Consider the following 19,412-nt stretch of genomic DNA (forward strand, 5'->3'; position numbering starts at 1 on the left):
AGAGACGCTGCTTATGTTTGGAGAAAGAAGGGAGAAACCTACAACCACAAGAACTCCATCCCCACAGTGAAACACATTGCTAGGAATATTATGTTGTGGGGACCAGCAAAAAATGATGTTGGCATCAGGGGGACTAATGGTTTAATGCACGGCTGTGTAGCGGGCTGTTGTGTTAAAAGATGCAAACCCACATTTGCGACTTAAAACAGACCCTGCACTACAAACATATTTAGGAGCAGCGTATGACAACCCTAAGTCCAGGCAGCCTCCAGTTTTTCAGCAAAAACGCTGATAACACAACAGAAGCAGTGATGGTGATGCTGGCAAAGTTTAATGTCAGAGCCAGAGTCTACAGCGTTACACGCTGTGAACAGTAAATAGGCAGAGCCATTACTGAGACAGTGAACTCAGAGTAAAAGAAAACATGTTTCTAGCATCCAAAACAGCAGCACCAAAACATCTGATCACCATTAAAACCTTAACTGGGAAAAAAGTGAGCGGGAGTCCTGCATCGAACCACCTGATCAACAAACTGAAGAAAAGCAAACTCTGTAGCTGCTCCATCCACCGCTGTTAGTTTTACACCGTGAAAGATGTGCACAGGTTGTATTAAAATATGAACAGTTAACTTAGTCTGACACCAGATACCAGACTGGTTAAATTATACAGCTCGATGAAGGCTGAGGGCGCCGTCCTATTTAACATGGGAGCGACACCTGCAGCTAACGGAGAAGTGACCGCATTAGAGACCATGGTCACGCCATATTAATTTCAAGGCTTCTGTATCGTTTTCCATTTTGTAAGTGAAATCATCTGAAATATTGTTTTAATTAAATTGCATGACTATTTAAAAATATAAAAACACAAGCCAATAAAAAAAAATAAATAGGCCATTAAACTCTAAGCCACTGACCTGAGGGTTGTTATGTTGGACACAGAGCTATTATTAATATTCATTAATAACTACAACATGATAATGTCTGTTTCAGCAGCACAAAAACTCACCTCCTAGTTCTATTGAACAAACACTTGAACGGGAAATTAAATGTGTATTTATCTGTTAAGCATACATCGTGCGTTTAAAGTAATCTTTAATGTGGTGCAATTTACAAATGACTAAAGCTTTAAAACGTTCCTGTCTGAATCACTGCTGTAAATATATAACATGTCTGCTGACTCCAGAATCCGTACCTGGCATCCAGCAGCAGAGACAGTGCAGCCAGGAGACCGCACCAGCAGGCGTTGACCATCTCCTCCCACACCAGGTGAGCCCCTGAGACAAACAAAACATTACGGGGTTTATTCCTAAATACTATCACATCAGTCTGGACAGTCTCATGTTGGGGAAAAAGAAAAGAAATTGATCATCTCTAATTTTTTTCCACTTCTTATTTGAAATTATAAAGAGGTTCGGTTATAATTGTGGTCACTAGAGTTTGTACAAGTGCTACCACCCAGAATCATGACAGGCTAGACCATTATACACACCACTCCTGCTTCCCCATCTCCATATGTCTGCTTTCATATATTTTCTGATTAATATCCTTCTTGTCAGGGTGTATCATGAGAATAAAACGCTCCAAAGAACATTTTTTCCTTCTGTACATTCTCACCAGGTTGCGGCTTCCACTCCTGGTCAGGGTGAGCTTCTCTAAATTCAGCAGCTGCCTCCTCCTCCGCGGCCAGTTCTCTTTCAATCATGGTGGTGATGCCCCTCACCAGGTCAAGCAGAGCACTGAAGGCCACTGACATGGCGTAGCCCTCTGGGATGGATGGGGGCTCAACCTTGTCCAGCATCTCTAAGCTGGGAGAGAGATGGAGAAAGAGAAATGAGGTGAAGTACATGAACTGAAGTTTCTGTCTGGAAAATTGACATATAAGAGCTGCCTCCTTTTCCAAGACCATTAACATATTAGGCAGCCATTTCTTTTCAGCAAATAACTTTTGATCTGCTGTATCATTAACATCAGAAACAACATCTTGGGGGAAAAAATTAATTTAAAAAATGACAAGCTTGTCTATATTTATGCCACTTTGCAGCACAAAGCTAGTCGGTCCTGGAACTGTTTACTTTCTGCATCTGTGACTGGAATTACATCCTTATAAACACACAATAAATAAGGGGAGATTATTCAGTATGTACAAAAGAAATTCTTACTAGGTGGCCTTGGCGCTTCCCTGGACACTAACAGTCATAAGGGGGATCCAGGTACCACGGTATTCAAATGCAGCCTGGGTAGTCAGGGTGCCGCTGACCCCTCCTGTGCCTGGACCGCCTTGTGCTGTGCCTTGAGCACCTGAACCCGACCCACCTACAACAAAAGCCGGAGAGGAATGAGGTAAGGGGGTATAAGTGCAGTAAATCTGAATTTCAGGCCCATTTGAACACATCTCCTTGACATCAATAGAAATTCTAAATAAGGACAACTCAGTCAACTTACCAGCTGGCGCGCCGACAGCAGCCACGTTTCCCGCATTGGGAACGATGAAGAGGGACTGGATGAAGGATCCCAGGGCATTGACAATGTCTCTGAACACTTTAGTGGAGTGCTGCTTCATGTCATAAGACTGGCAGAACGAACTGAAACAGAAAAGAGCAGAGTGAGATCACAGCAGTGTGGGGTTGTATTAGAAAGAAAAAAAAAAGGACACTTCAGACTTTGCCAAGTTTCATTAGGCCAAACTGCACTCTGAGAAACAGTTAAACAACCTTAGTCACAAAAGGGTTTAATGAATGTAATTGTGCAGAATCAGCTATATTTTTTTAAACTAAAGTAGGAAAAAAAAAACGTAAGTTTCCAGACCCTGTAACTAAAAATCTGTGTTGTTTTTTTAAAGCTGCTTACCGTAACAAATGAGGCTGCACACACAGTCTGTGGACTGATTCCACAGCCACTGCTCTGAGCCACTGAGGCTTCTCCCCATCCAGAAATTTCACCAACAGAGACAAGAAGATCTCACACTCAGTCACCTGCAAGCCAAGCACACACATATCAGACTGAAAGTGATGCAAAATCTCTGAATACCTTCTGGCTTTGTGGAAGTGGAACGGCTTTTTGATCAATTTGAGCAAAAAAAGAAGAAAAAAAAATTCCATCTCAAAAATTGAATAAATGCCACTAAATAAAAACAGCTGGAATGCTGAGTTACTCGATTGTAGTTAAGCTCATTAAAGTGCTTGGAGGAGAACTAAGACAAAACTACTGCTTGGGTAAGCCAATGCTAATCTGACTGGATCAATTAAGTGCATCAGCTCTGTGCTTAAGAAAATCCCATAGACATAAAAAAACAACCATCAGACAACTGTTTTGACCACCCAACCATCGCAACGGATCAGTTACTTACCAGTAAGCTGTAGAAGTGCTTGATGAGGACGGAGACCACACGCAGCAACCTCATGCAGATGGGGAAGTAAGGTTTCTCCACAGGAGCTGGTGAAGCAGCGCTGCTGCTGCCCTGCCGGAACTTGATGTTAGGGGAGAAGAGCTTGATGACGAGGGGACAAACTCTTTCTTTTAGCAGGAAACTGAACTCCTGATGCTGGGTAGGAAACAAAGGGAGACCAAAACATCCTGTGAATTAATTTATTTTATTGTAGAATGTTTCATTAAGAATTTTATTGAAAGGACAAGATGGATCAGATGGATCTAAACCTTTTAAAATAAAAAAAGTTGGAACCTAACAATGAGCAGACTTTTCTCTTTTTTGCCACTTCTGGTCTGACACCTTGTTTTTGGTCTAGATCAGGGGTGGGCAATCTCAGTCCACGAGGGGCGGTGTCCCTGCAGGTTTTAGATCTCACCTTCGGTCAACACACCTGACGCACATGATTAGTTCGTTACCAGGCCTCTGGAGAACTTCAGGACATGTTGAGGAGCTAATTTAGCCATTTAAATCAGCTGTGTTGGTTTGAGGACACATCTAAAACCTGCAGGGACACCAGCCCTCGTGGACTGAGATTGCCCACCCCTGGTCTAGATGTTCACAAACTCGCTCTTTTTTCTCTCTTTACCTGCAGGAATACACCGGGGAAATCATTAAGAACAGACTCCAGCAGCTCAAGGCCAAACGTCCGTGTCATCTCTGTCATCCCCACCAGCCAGTAGGGGGCGTCAGCATTCACCAGCTGGCACAAGTCCTGCAGGAAGGTGAACAACAGCCTTCAAAACAATGCAGTGTTGTCCTACCCACATCACAGTGGCTGAAACAGGGCTTTGACCGAGCTCTGCATGAAGAACAATCATCATCACATGAAAGTGTAATGTGGGTGAAAGACTTCAAGACAACCGAATCCCTCTTTAAAAAAATTACTTCATTTCAGAGATGAAAAGAAATATTTCTGAATTAGTTTTACTGGACCTCAATTTGAGATTATAAGAAAGATCTCAAAATCAGCATCTAACCAACTCTGACAAGAGGGCAGGACGGCTTATAGAAGGCTACCGCCTCCTGGTGGACATACCTGAAACAGCATGTATGCATCCTTTGCACTGGGTCTCAAAGTGCTAACAGACCGGCGGTTGGTGTTTCCCTGGACAGGAGGGGGCTGCTCCACAATGCCTTGAGGTTAAATACAAAATACATTACACAGTAAATTAGCTTGCAATTAAAAAGCATTTTTATCTATGTTCTATTTAAATAGCTTAAGGTGTAAAGATGTACTTTTCAGTTTTTCACACCATCTGTAATATTAAGCATCGCAGAATTTTACTGTATCATCTTCCTACTTTCAGAACCAATGAACTCTAACCTTTAAAGCGCTCGTCCTCAGCCACCATCCTCTCAAACACCACGGTGACAACTTGTCTAACGGTGGCAGCTGCTGTGTTGTTGGTGATGTTGTCCTTGGTGAAGTGCAGACGAAAACACAGCACAATAGCCTGGGCACAGGGGAAAAAACAAACTACTGCTACTATACTGTTCATCCATATAATACATGCAAACAGTGTGTGTGTCTATGCTTTTACCTTGGATAGCACTTCATCATGTACAACTGTGTTGGTGGTCAACAGGACGAGGACTGTCTGTAAAAGTTTCAGCTCTTCCAAACCATTTTCCATCAGCTGCCACAACATGTTGATGATGTTCCCTGCTGCTGCCTGTTTCACAAACACACACACACAACTAAAGTACATAGCCACACTCTGAATTTAGGAGGCATTATCAGAGTTCCTAGCTGATATCAGGCCTTTGGCTTGCCCAAGGTAACAGCCATAAATAATAGACATGCACAAAAACACACTCTTGTGGGAGCAGATGGTTGTGCCTGCTTGGGGTTACAACATCACCCAGTTCAATAACACCAGATCTCACTGTCAGTTTCTGCTGATAGTAAGTGACACCGCACGTCCTTTCTCAGGGTCAAGCTATCCAAAATAAATCTACATGCATCCCCCTAACAGCTGCTTTTATGTGTAACTGGCTCAATTCACAAGATAAACAAACTCAATTTTCAAATATGAACGCGTCTTATGCTCTGCCACAGCCCTGCCTGAAGGCACTGCTTTAGTCGTCTACTCTCCTCAATGCAATATCTCAGCAATGCCTTAAGGAACTTCTGCAAATTTGGCACAAATGTCCAGGTGGATTCAAGAATGAAATGATGTGAATTTATTGCTGAGATCTCCGTGAATAGACAAGACATGCTTGGGGAGATAGATGGGAACTAAATCTCAGTTGGTTTGGAGAGGCCTGTACTTCTTCACCATCCTGTCTTTCTCCTATGTCCCGCCTACTTGGTGTGGTTCACCTGTCCTCTGCTCCTGGCTGCTTTTGTTAGAGACCACCGTTTTAGGGGAGCTACTCCTGCATCGTTTTGTTGTTTTGGCCATGGAGGTTCAAGAAGTTTAGGATTTCTTTTTCTTTCTTTTTATGAAACGAAACAGCACAGGTTAGAAGCTGCTTTCTGTTTTACTGGATTGACCTGCATCAACCCGCTCCCCACGCTGTGCTGTTTTTGTGTGCAAACTTTTTTGTATTTGTAAAATAAAATACTAAACGCTTAAACTCTCAGTCTGTTTAACTAACATTACTACCCATCTACTACTGGTGAGTGGGGGAAATAACAATGAATGATTAAAAATGTATTATTCCTTTTAATTCACAGTTAAAATTCACAGCTATTTTCAAGGATACAGCTTTAAGAAACAGCCATTTTTCCTCTGGTCAGCAACAAGGGTTTAAATTTAGTTAAGTTTCTTCTTGGATGTCCTGGGATTCAGAACATTTCAGTGTTTGAGGTAAACTACTGCGTGGAAAGAGAGAGACAGAGCGTGAGAGCGAGATCTGTGTGACAAAAATAGTTGATAAGAATTAGCGCTAAGTAACCCAGCGTGACCAGTTCTGACAAAGAATTTTCTCAGGGAATGCCGAGCGCATCTTTTCTCCCACCAAAGGAAAAAAAAAAGAAAACTAACAAAAACAAACAGAGCTTTGAAATCTATTTTAGTGTAATCCAACAAATGATGATTAAAATGAAGAAAGCCTGCTTTGCAGTGTGCTAACACCTCTGGGGTAACATCTTGGAAACCGCTCACATCTCAGGTCTGCCAAAAGCTGCGTTGTTTAAAAGGTCGAAAACCCCTACACCCATTTCACAGGCTACCATTAAACGACGATTTCAATTTGGAAGTTATTGTAGCCTCCCCTTTCCTGAGATCGGTACCTTATTCCACTCCGTTTTTCTGAGTTGTTTAACTGCCACTGCGCATAAAGATGATGTTAAACTGTTCAAGTAATAGATTTTCTAGGTCAACGGGTTTCACGAAAATGAGCAGTGGAAGTGGTAAAGGTGGTCTGCGCCTTTGCGCCAGGAACGAGGTCAAATTAAATTTACACTGCTTGATTGGGTATTGATGTGTTGCAGTGCTTGCAGTATTGACCCAATTGGATATCAATCAAGCCTTCATTTGTCCATGCTTACACACTGAAGGTGAGCATGAAACATTGAGGTTTAAAACAGTCTTTATTTACTTCCAGGTAATCAAACAAAAAACAACAGAAGGCCACAACCCGAAAGATTCAAATAATGCTAAAAAAGAAAAACAGCACATCTACTTTCCGTTGTTTTTAATGAGTCGTTCGATCACAAACTCGAAAAATGTGTTTTTCATGGCTGTGTTCTCTATAAAAGAGTTTTCTTCGCTTGGGAACAACCTTCCAACAAGGACGCACGCACCGACTCGCCACTCTTTGAAATAACAATCACACTGTATTTGTGAAGCTCAATGTCACACAGCGGATCAGCAAAGGCCTCTTACTGAGTGCACCTGCCAAAAGCAACTCACCAATGAGTGCATTAGTCTAACAGCCTGATGATTATTATTGCATTTATTGTGATGTGTGTAAATTAACATGTATCAATCAAACTGTCCTCAATTCGGCACTGCTTGTTACCACACTGTGGTTTTATTTGGCCTTCTACACACTAGATTCCCTTCTTGTGTACACATCTGCAGATCATACATATGAAAATATAAATATCCTATTTTCAAATAAAAGGCTAGCTTATAGCCCTCACCTCAGATACGACCTCATGGGACATGAGTCTCTGGATGGCAGCCAAACACAGCTGTGTGATCTTTGGCTCTTTGGTGCCACAGCCCATCAGGAAAGGCTGCACAACCTCTGAGCTGTTCTCCTTTAGGGCTGCAGGAAAAAGGGACACAATTAAAGGACACAAATAATCTTTTTTTAAAGATGTCATCATGCAATTTACTTCTAATAAAATGCCTTAAAGTAAAAAAAAAGAAAAATACATGTGTTTGCTTTTGTTTTGCTTCTGATTTCATGAAGTCTGGTACTGCAGAACGAAAACTTTGGAGAGTAAATGAAAAGAATACATGGAGGTATCAACTTACAATAACAATTCAATGGAACTCAGGAAATGTCAACTATGTGTCAACTCTGCAAATGCTACCAAAAAGCTAGACTTGTTTACAGAGACGGCGCTAGAACCAATTTTCCATACGAGTGCTGAGAGACCAGCCCCGTTTGAAAATACTTCAATAATTCAGAGCAACAAGCTAGAAAGAGCCAGAAAAAGACTGCAAACAAAGCTCAGAGAGGAGGGAAATAAAAGACTCATTTATCATATAACTTAATAAACACAATGACTTTTTTTGTTTGGTTTTTTTGGGGTGGAGTCAAAGGCCGTTTGTACATGACTTGCCTTTGGCTGAATGCATGCATTATGAAAGGAAAATACATGAAAGCCCAGTGACTATTTCAGTCTGTCACTTGTATGCAGGATGCAGTTGTGTGAACAGAAAATCATGAATACTGCCGTCTCCCTGAACATTTGAATATAAGCTTGTTGCAGTTTAAAGCACTAGCTCTGCACACATAGCCAATTGAAGAACAACTAAGTACTTCTATTATCACTCACCTGCTAATATGTCTGTGTTCCTGGCTGCTATCGTCTTAATCTTCACTATACCAGACTCTGCAGCCTAGAGAGGAAAGAGGACAGACATTTAGGTAACTGTTTGATGTGACATCAAATTGAAAGGTGCTGACAGTGCAGCATACATGCACCGCTGGTGGTAGACATGGCTACTTGTAATGGTGGGTGTAGCGGAAAATAGGAAGGCCCAGTTGTAGAAAAACATCTTCATCTTATGAGGAACACCCAGTGAGGTATTCCTCTAAGCTTGAGATGTTCAGAACAGCTGTGAGGAGCACTGTCAAGAATGGGGAAGGGTAAAAGGAGGAGGATGGCAAGTGGGGACGGAGAGGCCGCTCTTATCTTTCTTCAACAACTGCATGCCACGGCAAGCCTCTCAAGATGTTTTCTTTCCCATCTTTGCTTCCCATCAATACTCCACTCCTCATTCCTACATGGTTTCAATTTTAACTGTAATTTCACTTCTTGCCCCAGTTGTTCCACATACAAAAAACACCTGTTTAGACATGTTTTAAAAAACTGTTTAAAACTTATTATGAGCAGTTCTTCTCAAAGGCCGTCTGCAGGGCCAGTACTGCCATCTGTCTTGTATTTCTCCTCACGAAAACAACATAATGCTTTAACCTTTGTGGCTACAGAAGTACACACACTGCCTTTTTAAAAGGCTGGTATAATTTTGGCTAAAGAAAGACATTTTTAAAAAAGGCACACCTCTTTGGATTAGGCACCACTGACGGGATAAATACTGTAACAACATGATTACAATACACCAACATGTCACAAAAGTCGAGCCACTTTGGAGGATCGCAATTCATAAATTACTAAACGGCTGGTAACAACCCCTGCTTAATGGCTAAGCTTTTTCAGAAAATCTTTTACCATACAGCTCCCTAAAAGTTAATCTCTTAAAAAAAAAAAAAAAAAAAAAAGCTTCTCTCCCTCTTCTCCTTTTGTTCCAGAAACCGAACCATAGCGGCTTGCAGGAAAATGAGGGGAGCGCAGAGAGCTTTTTTTAGTCTGAAATAATTGCAACCTTCCTGTTGCTACTTTTGATATTTCCATCAGCACAGACGAGTGAAAAATCCAGCATCAGAACAGCAAATTCTGGCTTTGCATAAGCTGTGACAGAAAGAGTTTCAGACTGCAACAATTAGTTACGACACAATTATACAGCATATCAAACATGAGCCTTTGCTGTTAACTGCAGGCCAGGATGTGTTGTGCCATCTTCACAAATGTGAACCCCTTATAACTATACAATAAACACTGTTTAACTGCTCGTTAACATAAATACGTAATCAACCAATCACATGGCTGCAACAGGATGCATTTAAGCATGTAGACATGATCAAGACCTGCTGAAGTTCAAAGTGAGTATCGGAATGGAAAAGAAATGTGATTTAAGTAACTGTGAACATAGATGTCGGTGCGAGACAGGCATGTTTGAGGATTTGCAAAAAAACGACGATCTACAGGCATTTTCTGCACAACCATCTCTAGAGTTTACAGAGAATAGCATCAGTTCTTTGGGTGAAAACGCCTCAGTGATGTCAGAGGTCAGAGGAGCACGGCTACACTGCTTTGAGCTAACTGGAAGATAACCACTTGTTACAACCAAGGTGTTTTTCAGGAGAGCATCTCTAAATGCAAACACATTGAACTTTAAAGCAGATGGGCTTCAGCAGCAGAAGACCGCATCAGGTTCCACCAGGTTTAATACACTGCAACCTATTGAGTATTCATGAACGTTTCCATCCCTTTATGGCCTCAGTTGAACCATTTTCTGATGACTCCTTCCAACAGGATAACGCACCATGTCACAAATCTAAAATTATCTCAAACTGGTTTCCTGACAGCAAGTTCAGCGCATCTAGATGACCTCCAGTCACCAGATCTCAATCCAATAGGGCACCTTTGAGATGTGGTGGAACGGGACACTGGTATAATGGAAATCCAGCTGAACAATTTGCAGGAACTGTGTGATGCTGTCATGTCAATATGGACCAAAAAATCTCTGATGAATGTTTCCAGCACCTCGTTGAATTTGCATCATGAAGATTAAAGCAGTTCTGAGGGGAAACGTGGGTCCAACCTGTTACTAGCAAGATGTAATAAATGAAGTGGCCAGTGAGTGTATTTGCAACCTGTGCAACAACAACTATCTATTCAACTCAAAAGAGAGCACTAGAAATATTGCAGCATGCAGACAAAGTCGTGGGAAATATGTGCGCACTTTGTTAAGTCAAAGTTTTTGACGTTGTGATGAGAGAGTGGATTGTACTTTTTAAAAGGCCTGCCTTTGCCGAAGTAGCCATATCTGTTAATAACCACAGTGACTACTCTATAAAAATGAAAGGAGAACTAAAGGCATATATGAACTGACAATCTGTGTGTCAGTTGAACAGAGACAAGCAAGTTCTCTAATTAGAAACAGATTGTGTGTCCTTTATTCCGCCTCCAACTGAACCCTCCCATATGAAAAAAATGCCAGTGAGTTTCCACAAAACCATTAAAACTTTTCACAATAAAAATATTTTCACATTAGCCTACTAATTGTTAGAGTCTGTGGTTGACAGGAAGTTGCAACATTTCTCCCCAGCAGACAAACTGATCTTTCTCTCTGCTTCCTCATAGAAAGTGCTGTTTAAGCTTTCTAGCGTAAAAAGTATCCCCTCCACTTGTCTCTGGAAAACTGTCAGCATTAAAAAGCCTCCACACTGTTGAGGATAATACCACTGGCCTGATGATGCCATTGCAACAGAGAGAGACACCAGAAACTGTCTATGTTAATACATGAGTTCTTTTATTGGTGTATCTGAAAGTCTATTCAAAGGTAACTGCAGTGTTACTCTAGTAAAATTTATCAGTTAAAAACCTTGCCCTCTTATCTATGTCATAAAGTCAACTATTCTGGTATCACTGAACAGATACATTATCAGTCACATTAAGCAGCACGTTGCAGAGAATCCCTGGCTGAGAATTAATTCTTTGAGTTTGTATCCACCTTCAAAGACACTTGGTATGTGTTCACTTTAACAGCTTTCAAAGCAGATTATTTAGGCCATCACTAAACAAAATTCTGAATGTGCTCAACACAAGGAAAAAGTCAAAAGGTTACTGCTTTTCAGAATAGACATCATTTATCTGCTAATCTGATACCAACCACCAGTATTTTATTATTTGACCATTATCAGTATCATGTGCAAAACACTGTGTAAACATGACCACATGTGGGATTCGAGGACATTACATAAAGAATGAGATGCTAAGTTTGAAATCTCAGGACTTGACTGGGAGTACACAAACAGAAAAACTAAAAAAGTCATTTAGTACTTCTTACTCTTCTTACAACTAGTCCATGCATTCATCTTTAGCAGGCTTGACTACTGTAACAGCATCTATACAGGTCTACCTAAAAAGTCAGACAACTACAGCTCATTCAGATCTCTGCTGCTCGAGTCCTCACTAAGACCAAAAAAGTGGATCACATCAGTCCAGCTCTGAGGTCTTTACACTGGCTGCCTGTCCGTCAGAGGATAGACTTTAAAGTTCTGATGAGGGTCTATAAAGCTCTGAATGGTTTAGGACCAAAATACATCAGTGACCTCCTGACCCAGTATGAACCTTCCAGATCCCTCAGGTCATCTGGATCCGGTTTTTTATCAGTTCCCAGAGTCAGAACCAGAAACGGAGAAGCTGCATTCAGCTTTTATGCTCCTTATATCTGGAACAAACTCCCAGAAAGCCTCAGATCAGCTGAAACACTCAGTTTATTTAAATCCAGGTTGAAGACTCACCTATTCTCAGCTGCATTTGAGTAAAACACCAAATCCACACTTTTAAGCTTAAATTTCAAAACTTACATTTTAACTACTGGTCTTATCTACCGTTCTGATTTTATGTACTGTTTTTTTAATCAATTTTAAATCATGCTTTTGTTTTTTAATGTCTCTGTAAAGCACTTTGAATCACCTTATTGTTGAATTGTGCTATATAAATAAACTTGAGGAGTGGCCGAAGTCAAACTGACCCTGATCTACAAACCAGCTTGTGTCGTCTAAAAACAACATTAGCGAAACTCACAGATTTACTTCCTTAAACATGTTGTACTGTGAGACTCTAAACTGAGTAACTTTCTGAAAGGCCTTTTTCAATGTGACAGTGAGAGTATAGTCTGTATAGTATATAGAGCAGGGCGATATGTCCAAAAATATCTATCACGATATACATTTGAAAATTTTCAAGGCTGGCTGGAAATAATTAGTTGACACTCTTGTAGGATTGCTCTCTTACAAAATAATGAACATTCTCTAATTTTTAATAGTAATTTTATTTTAATAGAGAGAGAGAGAGAGAATATCAACCAAAAACCTACAAAACATGACTTAGTATTTGGAGAAACTCTAATTGGCAAGCACAGTGGGAAGACATTTCTTGTAGTTGGTCACCAGGTTTGAAACATCTCAGGAGGGAATTTAGCCCACTCCTCTTTACAGAAACTCTAAATCCTTTAGGTTTCTTGGCTGTCACTTGGCGACTGAAGCTTCAGCTCACTCCACAGATTTTCCATAGGAATGAGGTCTGGAGACTTGCTATGGTCACTTCATGACCTTAATTTAACATGTTTCAATTTATTTTAGTTTTTTAGTTATTTATTTTATCTTATCTCATTTTAATTTTCTTTACTTATGCTATTAGCATGTACAGCACTTTGTGAACTCTGGTTTTATGTTAAAGTGCTTTATAAATAAAGGTGGTATGGTATGGTATGGTAATTTGCTTCTTCTTTGTTGCCTTGGTAATATGTTTCGGGTAACTGTCATGCAGAAAGACTCATCCAAGACCCATCTTCAGTTTTCTAGTTAAGGGAAAGGAAGCTGTTGATATATGGCCCAAACCATTAGCCCTTTAGTTTGGTGAAGTCCTGTACCATGCAGCAAGCTCTTGCCTCAGACAGAGGGTGACTGATGGTCATTTCCAAATAACCACATTGACAGTTTTCACCTTCTCACCAAGCTTCTTGCTGGTGGCTGTGTGCAGCATTTTTTGGCACCTGTTTGGTGTCACACATGGTGGTGGAAAGGTTGGATTGGAAGAAACTGATTTTGTGGACAGGTATGCTTTAGACACATAATGAGTTGAGGTCAGAAGTATCTGTAATCTAATGAATCAATCAATGGGTTAGGGGTAGGCTTAGGCCAGATTCTTTCTGAATTGTAGCAGATCAATTTTGTTTCCCACCCAATGACATGCAAATTAATTTGTAACTTTTATACAATGAGTTTTGTCAGAATCTTTGGCTGATATAATGTTTCTCTCCATTAAAATTATATACCATAAAAAATACAGACTGTTCATTTGTTTGGAAGTTACCACAAAAATTCAAGTGATCAAATACTTATTTCCATTTCATTCATTATTTAATTGAAAATGTATATAATAATTTGGTTGTAGAATAAAAGGCTATTCTATTCTATTACATTACATGTGCTGTTTTTGTAAGACAGGCTATGAGTGATTGAGGGAGAAGAAAAAAGAAAAACAAACAAACAATGTGATTCGTTCTCTTGCATGTAGTGTCACTGTGGGAGATGGACTGAGAAACAGGAGAGGAAATGGAATGAAGACAGTCTGGGAAAAAGCACATTTTGTTCTTCAGTAGTAAAGCTGCAAGGATTTGAGATTTTAGTTTTACAATTAAACTACAGACATAAGTCCCTTAGAAGTCCCTAGAACAGTTCTCTAAAACGTAGACGCTAAGGATGAGGGAAAAAAATGGCCACATTAGCACGATGAAAAAGCTGCACAAATCAATTCAAAGAGCAACCACAGTACCCTGATTGTTTCTCGCATGACAACATCGCCGCAAATTTAACCATGACAGTTTCGATTGGAAAACGTTGTTTCAATCACAACACCATTGATCAGAGCGGGCGGTAACTCAGGTTGGGAGGAACATCAAAAGGGATCTCTTCAATACTCTGATCCCTTGGGGGAAAAAAGCCTGATAAGGATGGGAAAACCTCACTGATGATAAATCAATATTTGAAGCAACTTCATAAGACCCCTTAGGCAAGGGCCAGAAATCAGTTCAACACGTAAGATCAGTCGCGTGCCATGTCTTTTGATGGCCATACCACTCATTTTGAAACATCAACCACTGAAGTCAATGGACTAAATCTGTAGTGAGCAAAACACAAAGGAAATGGAAGCACTTGCTGAGCTATTTCCCCTTTTTTTCTCCATGGGAATGTTGCTTCTATCCAAGGTGAACCCTGAGGGGAAACAAACTAAGCTGCCATGGCGTGATATGAATTGCTCTGCTGAGCTGGCTGACGAGTGCTGCTGTGGTCACAAAAGCCTCACATAAAGACGTCAGCCTCGACTACCAGCGGTTGTTCCAATATGAATACTGATGAGTTACAAGTGTTGCCGACATTGTTGTCTATGCCCCCGCATATGCCTGCTGTACAGTTAAACTTGACATTTTATCATGCTACTACTGCTTACATTTCTAAGTGAAATGTTCAAGTGTACTTCTTTTGTATTGTTTGTGCTCCAGTCATTGAGTAATCAGAAATGTCACCAACAAAACAGTGCCACGCAACAAAGCCAGTGTGAAGGCCTTAATAATACAGTAAGTCATTCAAACAACAATGTGTGTGTGAAATCACTTGGCTGTGTCAGTAACTAGCAAGCCTGTTGAAACCAACTCTCAGTGTCAGACTGCAGACAGGACAGGTCAACAGAGGCCGAGTATCACCAAAGCCCTTAAAAACAAAGACTTTTTACTTTAAAAAATAAAGATAAATTGGAATAAAGGTTTTAAGGGCCTGTTCGCTTATATCATGAGAATCACTCCCTGTCAAATGATATCTGTGGCATCCATGCTCATATCACATCTGGTTTTAAAAATGACTGCGTTTCCCATGTATCTTTGATTTCTGCAGCCAGACACCTGCATGGACTCTGAGTCTGAGTTAATACAGTTTTGTATTTTCTGATTACTTTTTATTATATTGTTAGTTTTCCTTTTTAAGTTTCAGTGAGTTTCCATAGCAGGTTGACTGGTTTCACTTTAGTTTTTATTAATTTCAGTGTTAGTTGTAGATTTTTAAAAAAAATCTGTAGAGATATTAAAATATAAACAGAACCTTTTGAATGCTGACTCAGTCTTGTAGACATCAAAAGCCTCAAAAAACATGATCATAAAAGCCTCATCAGGCAGTTTGTGATAGCAAATTTTAACAAATTAACAGATAACAAAACTAAGTATATTTCATCTATTATACATTTTATTTTAGTTTGTTTTTCCCATTCAAATCGCTTCTAGTTCTAGAAGGTCTAGTTTTTATTTTAGCTAACTAAAATGTTTTCTCACATTTAGTTTTACTTAACTATAATAACTTTGATGTGAACCCTATGCAAGGTGGGTGACAGTGGCCCAACCACTCTTGCCCAAAGATGCTAGCATCAAATAAAATACAAAATAAAGTACATTTACATTGCTTGACTTGAATAGTTAGTTCACCCCATCCCCAAAATACACGTTTTCTCACTTTTACTTGCCTTTTTATAGCCACTGAAAATTTAACTTCAGTGTTTACGCCTTTGACATAAGTTACATCTAACAAAGATACTTAAAGTGTAGCTACGTAAAAAAGTTTAGCTCGGTGTTTTTGTGAATCTGCTTCTGTTTAAACGCATTACACCAAACATATTAAGCGTAGGGAGGCCCAGCAGCTGATACAACTTATGAGAAGTACAGTATGGGAACAACTCAAAGGCCCCACGGTTGCTGTGACAGAACGAGCGCATACATTTTTTAATGTAAAACCTAATAAAAACATAAAACGAGCTTCACAAACGGATGCAAACTGCTAAAAATCGGGGCTCGGTGAAGCTAACTAGCAGGCTAACCTCTTTGACAGGGGGGAATTTCTTCTTGCACTCCATGGAGAGAGACCGCAGATCCGTCTGCATGTTCTCTAGTAATTTCTTCACCGCCTCGGGACTGCTGGTCGACATCTTTGACGGCGCCTTTCGATAGAAAACCTCAGAAATACTTTAAACGTTGAAAGGAATGTGGGAGCGCGGTCGCCCCCCCACCACCCATCCACCGTGGGGGGATATAATCCGTCACTACTTTATTCGCCTCCCTCGGAAAAGGAAATAAAAACGCTGCGGTCCATTGATACGGGATCCCACTTCTGTGCTTCGAGCGCCCGTGCGCAGGTGAGCAGCGATGACACCGGCATAAGTCCGACCTCCTCACAGCCAGCTGACATTAGCTTCAAGGAGTCGCATCGTTACCCTAAATTTCTGCTTCTTACGGCTGCTTACTAGTCGAAGATATCTGCTAAATTGAGCAGTCTGCCATCAGCGGCCGTGTCAGCTCCACTTTCTTTCCCACAATGCTTCGCTGGACACTGACACGTCACTTGGACTTCCGTAAACAGTGGCGTATGCAGGTGACTGCAGCGACCCCTGCAGGAAGAGATCGGCACAGACAGATAGCCACGAAGCACACAGTAGTCTGATCTGGACCACGGTATCAGCGCTTCTGCTCGGTTACCTGTCCACACACACCACCTATTGGCCCGGAAAGAGGCTGCAGGAGGCTGTCTAGAAATGTCTTTGCAGTGCTTACAAAAACAAGAAAAAAAACGATTATTGACAATATCAAAAATTTTATTATTTTAAGAAATACGTTTAACTGACTAATTAAGGTTCAATTTAACTGAATATAACCTAAAATGTTTAACTTGATTGTGCATTAATTCAGCAATTAAATAGACAAGCATTTGTGAGTAGTTTGTCTTGACATCAATGTAGTCACTGCATTTACTTAAATAAAGAAGCTATCGGTTCATGAATGGCACTTTTTAAACATAAATGTGCCTCCCAGTTAATTGTTATCACAAGATATAATGCATGAAAATGAATCGTGAGCATTATTCACCGTGTCTATTGTTTGTAAGATAAATAAAAAGAAAAATAAAGAAAAATATATCTACAGTCTACAGTCACCCAGAACTGCTTGTAAGTTTCCACTTAAAGCTGCACCAAGTTTCTGATTTTCTTTTCATCCAGGTTCAGATTTTTTTATTTCCAAAATAAATATGTAAATTTTGGTCTTTGTTCTGCATCTCACATGGATCCCTTCACCGGCTGCTTTCAGTGCTGCCTTGCTAAGGAATGCAATTTTGTCTTTGGGGAGGTGGAGTGCAAAGTTTCACACCTTAGACTCATTTAACTGCCAAGAAAAGAGTGGAAAAACAACCCCAATATTATCAGAAGCACAGTAACAATCCTTTTACAATTGGAGTGGAATTATTACTTTCGAACATATTGGTTCTGTTAAACCAATCATTAACCAGATTAATTCAGTGTTTTCTGTATCAAAACAGCTTTAGAACACATTTACCTGGTGTTACACCAAGTAATTGACACCAAATAGCTTGGTGCTGCACTCCAGCCTGTACCTCACCTTTTCCAGTAACTCACACTTCTGACACTAAATGTCAAATTGTGACATTTTACTTCAGGACCACATGCCGAATCCTGTCAAAACACTAGAAGAGAATACCCCAAGCAATTCACTAATATTTCTGAGGATTTTCACCACTTTGAAGAAACGACAGAGGAAGTTTTTGTGTTAGTCATACCATCTCCTCAGGGTCACTGCCTATAAATACTTTCTTGTATAAGAGATTCTGATGTTTTGTTTTTGAGTTTGTTAAATGCCTGTCATTCTTTATACTGATGTAAGACAATGTCTTCTACTTTGAAGAGCCAAGGGCTAAAACTAAATTCATAAACCTCTACATTTTTATATGTGTACTATAAGACAGAAAATGATAAGAAACTACAACCGGGAGTGCATATGCATCTGCCTGGAATACCTGGTATGATGGCTGATACTGACTAACACTCCGGCGTTGTACATATATGCATCGATTTCTCATGCTGATGATGTGTAGCGGCATATGACATCTACAGTCATGGTAAAGAGAAAGTGCGCCCTTTTTCACTTCTAGGTTCACATACCAGGAGATTTAAAAATAAAATATCGTCCGACCTCTCCAGCCTTAAAATTAGCTAAATACCACCTGACATGAACAAAACATGATATATCACATGGTGTCATTAATATTTATTGATGAAAAACTAAGCCAAAAATGCAGAAACACAGTCTACATGAAAATTTAAGCACACCTTAATGGCTTTCAGAGGAATTAAGAGGTCATGTCAATCAAAGGCATTTGATTATGTGATCATCGGAGCATTCAGGTGTGTGCTACCATAATTCCACAGAGGGAAAACATCAAAAATTATCCCAGGCAACCAACTGTCGGTGCCCACCAGTCTGAGAAGGGTTATGAGGCCACTTCCAAATAGTCCATCATTCTATAGTGAGAAAGATTATTCACAAGTAGTAAATATAAAACAATAAAAGGATCATGACAATACAATCTACAAAAAAATACTGAACAAACAAATGAAGAGGGTGTGCTGAGAAGGTGGAAGGAGTACACTGAGGGGATGATTAATGAAGAAAATGAGGGGGAGGATAGAGGACTGTTTGTGAATCAGGAAGTGAAGAGGCTCAGTAAGGTAGGAGAGGGCAACTATGAGGTGGGAAAAGAGTGCAAAGGTAGTGTGTCCAGATGACAAACTTGTAGAAGTATGAATATGTCCTGAAGAGAGGGCAGTGGAGTTTTGACTAGATAGTTTAACACAGTGATGAAGAGTGAGCAGATGTCTGGGGAAAGGATAAGCAGAAGTAGTGTCATATGTGTCATATGTAAATAATAATAATACAGAAATACAGTTTATACTGAGACTCACTTCACACAGCAGTCAGAGACATTCTAATATGACAAATAGCATAAAGTTATAAAAATGTAATAAGGCAAAAATAAATAAAATGAGTAAATAAGGGCAGGGATAGCTCAGTAGGTAGAGTGGTGGCCCCATGACTGGAATGTCGGGGTTTCGAATCCAC

At 40.2% G+C, this 19,412-nt stretch overlaps 1 protein-coding gene across 2 annotated transcripts in view; it reads right to left on the reverse strand.

Annotated features, from left to right (window-relative positions):
- Positions 1-17,491, reverse strand: part of mon2 (MON2 homolog, regulator of endosome-to-Golgi trafficking) — a 34,072-nt gene extending 16,581 nt beyond the window's left edge. For both annotated transcript variants that reach the window (XM_026175293.2, XM_026175291.2), the window contains exons 1-13: positions 16,325-17,491; positions 8,387-8,450; positions 7,520-7,647; positions 4,968-5,099; positions 4,751-4,880; positions 4,463-4,560; positions 4,013-4,138; positions 3,346-3,540; positions 2,847-2,971; positions 2,442-2,581; positions 2,159-2,312; positions 1,614-1,804; positions 1,192-1,273 (exon numbers count right to left, since the gene is read on the reverse strand). In XM_026175293.2, coding sequence (XP_026031078.2) covers positions 1,192-1,273; positions 1,614-1,804; positions 2,159-2,312; positions 2,442-2,581; positions 2,847-2,971; positions 3,346-3,540; positions 4,013-4,138; positions 4,463-4,560; positions 4,751-4,880; positions 4,968-5,099; positions 7,520-7,647; positions 8,387-8,450; positions 16,325-16,432 — 1,673 coding nt within the window. In that variant the 5' untranslated portion in view covers positions 16,433-17,491. The remainder of the gene's footprint in view (positions 1-1,191; positions 1,274-1,613; positions 1,805-2,158; positions 2,313-2,441; positions 2,582-2,846; positions 2,972-3,345; positions 3,541-4,012; positions 4,139-4,462; positions 4,561-4,750; positions 4,881-4,967; positions 5,100-7,519; positions 7,648-8,386; positions 8,451-16,324) is intronic.
- Positions 17,492-19,412: the final 1,921 nt, after the last annotated feature.

This window comes from Astatotilapia calliptera, chromosome 7 (assembly GCF_964374335.1).
Source record: "Astatotilapia calliptera chromosome 7, fAstCal68.1, whole genome shotgun sequence".
NCBI lineage: Eukaryota > Metazoa > Chordata > Actinopteri > Cichliformes > Cichlidae > Astatotilapia > Astatotilapia calliptera.